This window comes from Scyliorhinus canicula, chromosome 12 (assembly GCF_902713615.1).
Source record: "Scyliorhinus canicula chromosome 12, sScyCan1.1, whole genome shotgun sequence".
In the NCBI taxonomy this organism is placed as follows: Eukaryota; Metazoa; Chordata; class Chondrichthyes; order Carcharhiniformes; family Scyliorhinidae; genus Scyliorhinus; species Scyliorhinus canicula.
The window spans coordinates 96761632-96774348 of record NC_052157.1 but is presented as its reverse complement, the minus strand read 5'-3'; the positions used below and the strand labels follow the sequence as shown (position 1 = coordinate 96774348).

General features: G+C 50.4%; 1 protein-coding gene across 1 annotated transcript in view; it reads left to right on the top strand.

The window, feature by feature from the left end:
* The window catches only part of LOC119974303 (POU domain, class 2, transcription factor 2-like), a 430216-nt gene that overhangs the window by 369493 nt on the left and 48006 nt on the right, over nt 1–12717 (top strand). Inside the window, exon 6 of the mRNA XM_038813076.1 lies at nt 1543–1634. Within this exon, the coding sequence (XP_038669004.1) occupies nt 1543–1634 (92 nt within the window). The remainder of the gene's footprint in view (nt 1–1542; nt 1635–12717) is intronic.

Genomic DNA, 12717 nt, shown 5'->3' with positions numbered 1-12717 from the left:
CAATAGCCACTTGAAGATCCCAAATGTTTCCGACTCAACTACTTCCACAGGCAGTGCATTCCATACCCCCACTACTCTGGGTAAAGAACCTACCTCTGACATCCCCCCTATATCTTCCACCTTAAATTTATGTCCCCTTGTAATGGTTTGTTCCACCCGGGGAAAAAGTCTCTGACTGTCTACTCTATCTATTCCCCTGATCATATTTTAAACCTCTATCAAGTTGCCCCTCATCCTTCTCTGTTCTAATAAGAAAAGACCTAGCACCCTCAACCTTTCCTCGGAAGACCTACTCTCAATTCCAGACAACATCCTGCTAAATCTCCTTTGCACCTTTTCCAAAGCTTCCACATCCTTCCTAAAATGAGTCGACCAGAACTGCACACAGTACTCCAAATGTGGCCTTACCAAGATTTTGTACAGCTGCATCATCACCTCACAGCTCTTAAATTCAATCCCTCTGCTAATGAACGCTAGCACACCATAGACCTTCTTCACAGCTCTATCCACTTCCTTGTAAGACCTACTCTCAATTCCAGACAACATCCTGGTAAATCTCCTTTGCACCTTTTCCAAAGCTTCTACATCCTTCCTAAAATGAGTCGACCAGAACTACACATAGTACTCCAAGTGTGGCCTTACCAAGGTTTTGTACAGCTGCATCATCACCTCACGGCTCTTAAATTCAATCCCTCTGCTAATGAACTTTAAAATGACAGCACAGGTGGAAATAGTGGTAAAGAAAGCATATGGCATGCTTGCCTTCATAGAACAGGGTATCGAGTATAAAAGTTCGCCAATTATGTTAGTTATATCGCACGTTGGTTCGGCCACATTTGGAATACTGTGTCCAATTCTGGGCACCACACTACCAGAAGGACGTGGAGGCTTTGGAGAGAGTATAGAAAAGGTTTACCAGGATGTTGCCTGGTATGGAGGGTATTAGCTATGAGGAGAGATTGAATAAACTGGTAATTTTCTGCTTAGAAAGACGGAGGCTGAGGGGCGACCTGATAGAAGTTTATAGAATTATGAGGGGTATAGACAAGTTGAACTGTTGGAGGTTTTTTTCCTCGGTTGGAAATGACAATTACAAGGGGGCACAAGTCCAAGGGAGGGAGGGATTTACTGTGATTGTAACTCTGTGCTGGCTGTACCTATCCAGAGAAAGTTTCATAGTGATAGTGTAGAGGGAGCTTTACTCTGTATCTAACCCCGTGCTGTACCTGTCCTGGGAGTGTTTGATGGGGACAGTGTAGAGGGAGCTTTACTCTGTATCTAACCCCGTGCTGTAACTGTCCTGGGAGTGTTTGATGGGGACAGTGTAGCGGGAGATTTACTCTGTATCTAACCCCATGCTGTACCTGTCCTGGGAGTGTTTGAAGGGGACAGTGTAGAGGGAGATTTACTCTGTATCTAACCCCGTGCTGTACCTGTCCTGGGAGTGTTTGATGGGACAGTGCAGAGAGAGATTTATTCTGTATCACTTTGTCATTTTTCTCATGTTACCAGACTGATCAATTGTTCTGCCTTACATTTCAGGCCTGCTATCGACACCAAATCTTCTACAGCTACCTCAGCAAAGCCAAGGGGGACTCCTGCAGGCACAACCCCGCCTGGGGCTCGCTGCACAGGTGAGCTTTTTCACTGTGGTCACTCAATGCAATGGACAGGCAGCAAATCTTCAATTGTAGCTTCAGTAGACTGTATGCATACTCAAGACTGGTGTTAGACTGTACATACACACACACACACACACACACACACACACACACACACACAGTACCAATGTTAGGCTGTTCAGACACTTAGTGCCAGTGTTAGACTTAGCACCTGTGTTAAACTGTACACACACTCAATATCTTGTTTAAACTGTACACACACTCAGTATCTTCTTTAAACTGTACAGCCACTCAGAACCTGTGTTAGACTGTACACACACTCAGTGCCTGTGTCAGACTGTACAAACGCTCTGTGCCAGTGTTCGACTGTGCAGAACCTGTGTTAGACTCTATTCTCCCACAGTGCCGGTATTCGACTGTCCACACACTCAGTACCTGTGTTAAACTGTGTGTGGATGAATGCGTGGGTGTGAGTGAATGCATGTGTGTGAGTGTGCGTGAGAGTCTGTGTATGTGCATGTATGAGAATGCATGTCTGTGCATCTGAGTGAGTGTGTGTGTGACTGAATGCAAGAATGTGAATGCATGTGAGTATGCATGCATGCATGAGTATGTGTACGAGTGTGTGAGAATGCGACTGAGTGTGTGAATGTGTCCAAGAGTGTATGTATGTGAGTGTGTGTGCACGTGTGTGTGAATGCATGAGTGGAAATGTGTGTGTGTGACTGTGTGTGAATGTGTGTGTGTGGAGTGTGCATGCATGTGTGTGAGTGCGTGTCAGTGTGTGTGTGCATGTGAGTATGTGTGCATGAGAGTATGTGCATCCGTGCGTGTATTCCTGAGTGTGTGTGTGCATGTTGAAGTAAAAAAACTCACCACTATTCTTAGAATTCCCTCTATACCAAAAAGGGTCAATAAGACATTCTAAACGGTGAACAGGGATTCTCACTCCCTGACTCCTCTGCAGACTTAGGTGGATGCTATTCGGGTCAAACTATATTTTCAAGTTATCCCCCAGTATAATCCATATCTTCATAGAAGAATTTTATATACTTACCACTTAGTAGCATCGATCCTGGTTCCCGCATTGCTAAGTAAAGTAGACTTTGTAATAACCACTGTTTCAGGTTAAAACTTTAAAATTATTTTATTATTATATTTTTTTCTTTCAAAATATACAATCACTGTCTTTACAGAAGAGTAAAAAGATCTTGTTTCTGGATTCTCTTGGTTGGTTGAAAAGACCTTAAGGTCTTCCTTGACAATCTTTCTTCTTTAGTTTTTGGTCTTCCTCAGATGGATTTGCTGTGCTCGGTTTCTGTGCTCTATCCTTCCCATGACCGAGGGCAGCTATGGTTGTCCCCTTTTTAGGGTTTATATTCCCCTTCTAGCAGTTATTAAGTTTATATGACATTATCGTAAAGTAACTTTATTTTACTTTTGATTGTACAAGGTACCTTTAATCTGAATTATTTCTGACACGACTATGTATTCACATTGAGCATGATTTCAGCTCATCAAACTCTGATTACATTGTTTCCCTTGTGATGTTCAAAAGTGCTTTTATCCCACAGGGGTTACATCTGGATCCTGTCACTTCTTAAAGTTGCTTTATTACCAAATAGTGCTCCCAGCTCAGAACTCGGACTCCGATTTGGGGCTAACGTGTGTTCCCGTTGTCACGTTGTCTCCAGCTTCCCATATTCACCTGGTGTCAGCAGAATCCCACACCTAAACATTTGTCACCCAATTCAACTGAAAATCGCAGCAAATCTTTTTTAGCTGCTTACTAAAATAATTAACTTCAAAGAAGGTGCAAAATATTGTTTTTTTCCCTATAACTAAAAGTTGAATGTGCTGTGACTTAAAAGACATGCATCAGTTTTACAGCTTGAATAGTCACAAGCTGTTTTCTTAAAGCCTGTTTGATAAAGGCTTTCTGCATTTCAAAACTTTCTTTTGTAGCTGCTGTTAACCCTTCCTGGGATTTTTCCCGACATTCTCTCATGTAGCCTTAGGTCAGGTATTGCCAAACTTCCATGTTTCAAATGACATATTTTCCCATTTTTACTTTTACAGTGTCAGTGTATGTGTGTCAGTGTGTGTGTGTGAATGCATGCATGAATGTGGATGCGTATGTGTGTGTGAATGGAAGAGTATGAATGCATGTGTGTGACTGTGTCCGTGAGTGTGTGTGTGTACATGACTGCATGTGAATGTGTGTGTGCATGCATGTGCGTGCATGAGTGTGTGTGTGGGTTAATGTGTGAGTGTGAATGAGGGTGCATGAGTGTGAATGTGTGTGTGAATGCGTGTATGTGAGTACGTATGCGTGTGTGTGTATGAATGCATGAGCAATTGGTTAAAGGGGGAGGGGTTTGCCTCTTTGCCTGCGCGTTTGGGGAGGGTATGTTTGCCTTTTGGGATTGTTGTTACTGTGTTGAGTGCTTGTTTTATTGATAGGTATGATAGAACCTGGCAGTTGGCAGGCTTTTTGACACCAGAGGGTGGGAGATGCTGAACTAGCTGGATAGGTGGTTCATGGGAGCAAAGTGGGGGGAGAGCTGAGGAAAGACAAAGGGAGGGGAGGGGGGGTACTGCTGACAGGTAAGGGACAGTTAGGAGACTGGAGATGGAGATCAGATGGCAGTCGCTGCCGAGGGGCGGATCAAGCGAGGTGTGGAACACGGGCTAGGAGCTGGCAGAGGAAAGGTCACGGTTGACCGACAGGGAAGAGGGGAAAAAGCCCCACCGACCAGACTGGTTACATGGTATGTTCATGGACTGAACGGGCCGGTTAAGAGAGCTCGTGTGTTTGCACAACTAAGACAGTTAAAAGCGGATGTACTAGACGCACTAGAAGCTGGGAGACCAAATTAGATTAAAGAACAGTACAGCACAGAACAGGCCCTTCGGCCCTTGATGTTGTGACGAGCTTTGTCCGAAACCAAGATCAAGCTATCCCACTCCCTGTCATTCTGGTGTGCTCCATATACCTATCCAATAACCGCTGGAAAGTTCCTAAACAAAAGAACAAAGAACAAAGAAAAGTACAGCACAGGAACAGGCCCTTCAGCCCTCCAAGCCTGTGCCAACCATGCTGCCCTTCTAAACTAAAATCTTCTACACTTCCTGGGTCCGTATCCCTCTATTCTTTACCTGAGCAAGGACGTACCGGTGCTGGAGGGTGTGCAGAGGAGATTCACTAGGTTAATCTCAGAGCTGAAGGGGTTGGATTATGAGGAGAGGTTGAGTAGACTGGGACTGTACTCGTTGGAATTTAGAAGGATGTGGGGGGGGGGGGGGGGGGGGGGGGGGGGGGGGGGGGGGGGATCTTATAGAAACGTGTAAAATTATGAAGGGAATAGATGCGGGCAGGTTGTTTCCACTGGCGGGTGAAAGCAGAATTAGGGGGCATTGCCTCAAAATAAGGGGAAGTACATTCAGGACTGAGTTTAAGAGGAACTTCTTCACCCAAAGGGTTGTGAATCTATGGAATTCCTTGCCCAGTGAAGCAGTTGAGGCTCCTTCATTAAATGTTTTTAAGATAAAGATAGATAGTTTTTTGAAGAATAAAGGATTTAAGGGACATGTTGTTCGGGCCGGAAAGTGGAGCTGAGTCCACAAAAGATCAGCCATGATCTCATTGAATGGCGGAGCAGGCTCGAGGGGCCAGATGGCCTACTCCTGCTCCAAGTTCTTCTGTTCTGATGTTATTCCTATCCTATTCATGTATTTGTCAAGATGCCCCTTAAATGTCACTAACGTCCCGGCTTCCACCACCTCCTCCGGCAGCGAGTTCCAGGCACCCACTACCCTCTGTGTAAAAAACCTTGCCTCGTACATCTCCTCTAAACCTTTGCCCCCTTGTAATTGACCCCTCTAACCTGGGAAAAAGTGTCCATCACAGCAAGCAGTCCATTCCACACCCTAACCACTCTCTGAGTTAAGAAGCTACCTTGGACATCCCTCCTATATCTCCCACCCTGAACATTATAGTTATGCCCCCTTGTAACAGCTACATCCACCCGAGGAAATAGTCTCTGAACGTCCACTCTATCTATCCCCCTCATCATCTTATAAACCTCTATTAAGTCGCCTCTCATCCTCCTTCGCTCCAATGAGGAAACCTTTCCTCATTAGACCGACCCTCCAATCCAGGCAGTATCCTGGTAAATCTCCTTTGCACCCTTTCCAGAAGGGATGGGTCGGGCAAGTGTTTCACTCAGGACTGGACTTTAAAACAAGGGGGGTGGCTATCCTGATTAATAAAAGGGTGACATTCGAGGTGGGGAGAGTAGAGGTAGACCCAGGAGGCAGATTTACTATGGTTAGCGGGAAGCTAGAAGGAATGGCTGTGGTGCTGGTGAATATACATGCCCCAAACTGGGATGATGTCGCATTTATCAGGGAGGTGCTGGGGAAGATCCCAGACATTGACTCGCACCGGCTGATCATGGGAGGTGACTTTAATATGGTCGTGGACCCAAGGCTGGACCGGTCGAGTGCTAGGTCGGGGAAGCTATCAGCAATGGCAAAGGAACTACGGGGGTTCATGGAGCGCATGGGAGGGGTGGATCCGTGGAGATTTGAGAGACTAAGGAGCAGGGAATATTCATTCTACTCCCATGTACATAAGGCGTACACCAGGATAGATTTCTTTGTGCTAGATAAAACACTGCTAGCAGGGGTTGAGGACACTGAGTATTCAGCAATTGTGGTCTCAGATCACGCACCACACTGGATAAACCTACGAGCAGACACGGGAATGTCCCAGCGCCCACAAAGGAGACTAGTTACAGGGTTGTTAGCGGATGAGGAGATCTATGAGTGAGTGAGAGAGGCCATTCAGGGGTACGTAAAGATCAATGACACGGGAGAGACTGCAGCTGGGGTGGTCTGGGAGACACTGAAAGCGGTCATTAGAACAGAATGTATTTTGATTCGAGCCCACAGGGATAAAACTTCCCCAGCTGTACAGTTAGGTAGGAAAAATCTTACAGGTGGACAGAAGATACTCGGAGTCTCCACATCAGGAGCTCCTGAAGGAGCGTCAGAGGCATCAAATGGAGTTTGGGTCCAAAATGGAGTTTCTTTCCATAGGAAAGCCGGAGGGTCAGCTGAGGAGTGGAAAAGGGACAATATACAAACATGGGGAAAAAGCTGGCAGGATGCTGCCGCATCAGCTGAGGAAACAAGCAGCGGCAAGAGAAATAGGGAAAATAAAGGATTTGAAGGGGAAGACGGTGAAGGACCCGGGGGTGGTGAATGAAGTGTTTCGGGAATTTTACAGCCAGCTATATGAGTCGGAACCCCCGGATGGGGAGGAGGGCATGAATCAATTCCTGGGGAGGCTAGAGTTTCCGAAGGTAAATGAGGAGCTGGTGGGGGCCCGATTGGGCTTGGGGAGGTGATAGATGGACTGGGGGCGATGCAATCGGGTAAAGCCCTGGGACCTGATGGGTTCCCAGTGGAATTTTATAAAGTTCTCTGGGTTACTGGGGCCGCTCCTGGTTAAGGCTTTCAACGAGTCCAAGGAGCTGGGAGTACTCTCCCCCCCAACGTCATCACAGGCATCAAAGAACAAAGAAAATTACAGCACAGGAACAGGCCCTTCGGCCCTCCCAGCCTGCGCCGATCCAGATCCTTTATCTAAACCTGTCTCCTATTTTCCAAGGTCTACTTCCCTCTGTTCCCGCCCGTTCATATACCTGTCTAGATGCCTCTTAAGTGATGCTATCGTGCCCGCCTCTACCACCTCCGCTGGTAAAGCGTTCCAGGCACCCACCACCCTCTGCGTAAAAAACTTTCCACACACATCTCCCTAAACCTTTCCCCCTCTCACCTTGAAATCGTGACCCCTTGTAACTGACACCCCCACTCTTGGAAAAAGCTTGTTGCTATCCACCCTGTCCATACCTCTCATAATTTTGTATACCTCAATCAGGTCCCCCCTCAACCTCCGTCTTTCCAACGAAAACAATCCTAATCTACTCAACCTTTCTTCATAGCTAGCAACCTCCATACCAGGCAACATCCTGGTGAACCTCCTCTGCACCCTTTCCAAAGCATCCACATCCTTCTGGTAATGTGGCGACCAGAACTGCACGCAGTATTCCAAATGTGGCCTAACCAAAGTCCTATACAACTGTAACATGACCTGCCTACTCTTGTACTCAATACCCCGTCTGATGAAGGCAAGCATGCTGTATGCCTTCTTTTTTTAAAAAATAATTTTTATTGAAATTTTTCGATACAAACATTTACCCCTATTACATTTTAAATTATAACACCACAAGTCCCCCCTGGAAAAACCTCCCCACGCCCTCCCCCGCGCGCACCCCCCCACCCTCCCCCCCCCTCCGCGCTATCAGTCTAGCAACCAAACCGTTTTTCCCTTTCTGCCGATGGCCTCGGGCAGTCCTTGCCCTTCCCCCCCCCCCCCCCCCCCCCCCCCCCCCCCCCCCTTTTCTCCCCGGGTTGCTGCTGTTTCGGCCTCCGGTTCCTATCTCTGATCCAGAAAGTCAAGGAAGGGCTGCCACCGCCGGAAGAACCCCTGTACCGACCCTCTCAGGGCGAATTTGATTCTTTCCAATTGGATGAAGCTTGCCATGTCGTTTAACCAGGTGTTAACACTTGGTGGCCTTGTGTCCCTCCACTGAATCAAGATCCTTCTCCGAGCTACCAAGGACGCAAAGGCCAATATTCCGGCCTCCCTTGCCTCCTGTACTCCTGGCTCCACCCCAACCCCAAAAATCGCTAGCCCCCACCCTGGTTTGACCCTGGTTCCCACCACTCTCGATACCGTCCCCGCCACCCCCTCCCAGAACTCTTCCAGTGCCGGACACATCCAGAACATATGTACATGGTTCGCAGGGCTTCCCGAACACCTAACACACCTGTCCTCCCCCCCGAAGAACCGACTCATCCTAGTCCCCGTCATATGGGCTCTGTGCAGCACCTTAAATTGGATGAGGCCCAACCTTGCGCACGACGACGACGAATTGACCCTCTCTAGGGCATCCGCCCATGTCCCATCTTCTATCTGCTCTCCCAGCTCCGCTTCCCACTTGTCTTTCAGCTCCTCTATCGGTACCTCCTCCACCTCCTGCATTATTTTGTAGATGTCCGAGACCTTCCCTTCTCCGACCCAGGCCCCTGACAGCACCCTATCACTCGCCCCTCCATCGGGAAGCAAGGGGAATCCTTCCACCTGTCGTCTGGCAAATGCCTTCACCTGCAGGTATCTAAACGTGTTCCCCGGGGGGAGCTCAAATTTCTCCTCCAGCTCTCCCAGGCTCGCAAACCTCCCCTCTATGAACATGTCCCTCAGTTGCCTGATGCCCGCCCTGTGCCAGCTCTGGAATCCCCCGCCAGTGTTCCCCGGGACAAATCTGTGGTTCCCTCTCAGTGGCGCCGCCATCAGACCCCCCACTTCCCCCCTGTGTCGCCTCCACTGCCCCCAGATTTTAAGGGTGGCCGCCACTACCGGACTCGTGGTATACCTTGTGGGGGGGAGCGGCCATGGTGCCGTTACTAGCGCCCCCAGGCTTGTATTGCCGCAGGACGCCCTCTCCATACGTTTCCAAGCTGCCCCCTCCCCCTCCATCACCCACTTGCGCACCATCGATGCGTTCGCCGCCCAGTAGTATCCGGAAAGATTGGGTAGCGCTAATCCTCCACTGTCCCTACTCCGTTCCAAGAAAATCCTTCTCACTCTAGGGGTGCCATGCGCCCACACATAGCCCATAATGCTGCTAGTTACCTTCTTGAAGAAGGCCCTGGGGACGAAGATGGGCAAGCACTGGAACAGAAACAAGAACCTCGGGAGGACCGTCATTTTGACTGACTGCACCCTCCCTGCTAGCGACAGCGGTACCATGTCCCACCTCTTGAACTCCTCCTCCATCTGCTCCACCAGCCTTGAAAAGTTCAGCTTGTGGAGGGTCCCCCAGTTCCTTGCCACCTGCACCCCCAAGTACCTGAAGCTCTTTACTGCTCTCCTAAAGGGGAGCCGCCCAATTCCCTCCCCCTGATCTCCCGGGTGTATCACAAAGACCTCACTTTTACCCACATTTAATTTATATCCCGAAAAGTCCCCAAACTCCGCTAGTATTTCCATTACCTCCGGCATTCCCCCTTCCGGATCCGCCACATACAACAACAAATCATCCGCATAGAGTGATACCCGATGCTCCTCCCCTCCCCTTGTCAGTCCTCTCCAACCCCCTGAACCCCTCAGTGCCATCGCCAACGGTTCGATCGCTAATGCAAATAGTAAGGGGGATAGGGGGCATCCCTGCCTGGTACCTCGATGGAGCCCAAAATACTCCGACCTCCTCCCGTTTGTAACCACACTCGCCATCGGGGCCGAATACAGCAGCTTCACCCACTTGATAAATCCCTCCCCAAACCCAAACCGTTCCAGCGTCTCCCACAGGTATTCCCACTCCACCCTATCGAATGTCTTCTCCGCATCCAGTGCTACCACTATCTCAGCCTCCCCCTCCACTGCTGGCATCATAATTACATTCAACAGCCTCCGGACATTTGTATTAAGTTGTCGTCCCTTTACGAAACCCGTCTGGTCCTCATGGATTACCCCTGGCACACAATCCTCTATTCTGGTTGCCAGGACCTTTGCCAACAGTTTGGCATCTACATTCAAGAGGGAGATAGGCCTATAGGACCCGCACTGTACAGGGTCTTTGTCCCGCTTCAGGATCAAGGAGATCAGGGCCTGTGACATTGTCGGGGGCAGAGCCCCCCCCTCTCGCGCCTCATTGAAGGCTCGCACCAGCACTGGACCCACCAAGTCCACATACTTCTTATAAAATTCCACCGGGAACCCATCCGGCCCCGGCGCCTTCCCCGCCTGCATCTGGCCTATCCCTTTAACTAGTTCCTGCAGCTCTATCGGCGCCCCCAGCCCCTCCACCCGTTCCTCCTGGACCTTTGGGAACCTCAATCTATCGAGGAAGTTCTCCATTCCCCCCCTCCTCCTGGGCGGCTCAGACCGGTACAATTCCCTGTAGAAATCCCTGAAGACCCCGTTCACCTCTTGCCCCTTCTGCACTACGTTCCCTCCCTTCTCTCTCACTCCCCCAATCTCTCTGGCTGCATCTCGCTTGCGCAGCTGGTGTGCTAGCATCCTGCTCGCCTTTTCCCCGTACTCATAGACCGCACCCTGTGCCCTTCTCCATTGCGTCTCCGCCTTCCTAGTGGTCAGTAGGTCAAACTGGGCCTGTAAACTGCGCCGCTCCCTCAACAGCCCCTCCTCTGGTGTCTCCGCATATCTCCTGTCCACTTCTATAAGTTCCCCCACCAGTCTCTCCCTCTCCTGCCTCTCCTTCCTTTCTCTGTGTGCCCTTATGGAGATCAGCTCTCCTCTGATCACTGCTTTCAGGGCCTCCCATACTACCCCCACCTTCACCTCGCCCGTGTCGTTCGTGCCCAGATATCTCTCAATGCCCTTCCGGACCCTTCCGCACACCTCATCGTCCGCCAGCAGCCCCACATCCAGGCGCCACAGCGGGCGCTGGTCCCGTGCTTCCCCCAGTTCTACCTCTACCCAGTGTGGTGCATGGTCCGAAATCGCAATGGCCGAGTACTCCGTGTCCTGCACTCTCGAAATCAGCCCCCTGCTCAGTACAAAAAAGTCTATTCTGGAGTACACCCTGTGGACGTGGGAGAAAAAAGAATACTCCCTCGCCCTTGGCCTGCCAAATCTCCAAGGGTCTACCCCCCCCATCTGCTCCATGAACCCCCTTAGCACCTCCGCCGCTGCCGGCCTCCTATTCGTCCTGGAACTCGATCTGTCCAGCCCAGGGTCGAGCACTGTGTTGAAGTCCCCCCCCATGATCAGGCCTCCTGCCTCCAGACCCGGAATGAGGCCCAACAGGCGCCTCATAAAACCCGCGTCATCCCAATTCGGGGCATATACATTTACCAGCACCACATTCTCTCCCTGCAGCCTACCCTTCACCATCACGTACCTACCCTCCTTATCTGCTACCACCTGCGCCGCCACGAACGACACCCTCTTTCCCACCAAAATCGCCACCCCCCCGGTTCTTTGCGTCCAAGCCTGAGTGGAACACCTGTCCCACCCACCCCCTTCTCAGGCGCACCTGGTCTACTACTCTCAAGTGAGTCTCCTGCAACATTGCCACATCCGCCTGCAGTCCCTTTAGGTGTGAAAAAACCCTTGATCTCTTGACCGGTCCGTTCAGCCCCCTCACATTCCAAGTAATCAACCGGGTCGCGGAGCGACCCGTCCCTTTCCCCTGTCTATTAGCCATGTCCTGTCCCCTGTTCGCCCCGGGTCGACCCTCCCCTTCTGACCCGTTCCCCATGGCGATGGCCCCCTCTCTCCTCCCGTTCTTCCCTTCCCGTCCTCGGCCTTTCCAGCAGCAACCCGGTATCCCCCCCTAACCCCCCCCTGGCTAGGACCCCTCCTAGCCGCAGTGTATCCACCATCGTACTCCCGAGAGTCAGCTGGTTTTCGCTGACCCGGCTGCCCCTGCCACACTCCGACTCCTCCCGATGTGGGGGGGGAGGGGCCTCCCCCCCCCCCCTTGCCATCCCTCTCTGACTCCGCTTCAGCGCGGGAAAAGCCGCCATTGCTGGCCACACCCCACTCTTCTCTCCTCCCCCTTCCTCCGTCCCGCGCGCGGGAAACAGGGGAGAGCCCGCGCTTTCGCCCGGCCACACCCTACCCCGCCATCTTCAATTCCACCCCCGTCCCCATCCACACCGATAACAAAGCCCCCTTAAAACGAGAGGAAGAAAAAAGAGAAAAAGAAAACACGCATAACCCACTTGCTCCCCCCCGTCCCGCCTCCCCAACTTAACAATATAACAATATAAATAACAAATCGCAAATAAATACATAAATACATAACTATGCCTGCATAACTAAATAACTACCCAATAATAACGTACTTAACCAACAGTAACCATAACCCTTAAAGAACAGATCAAAAAACAGTACAAAAGCCCCCCCTACAACAACAATAATTAAGGGAAGTTGGCAACGGGAAGAGACACACAAAAAGGAACAAAGAAACCCCCCATAACACAAGTTTCAAAGAAG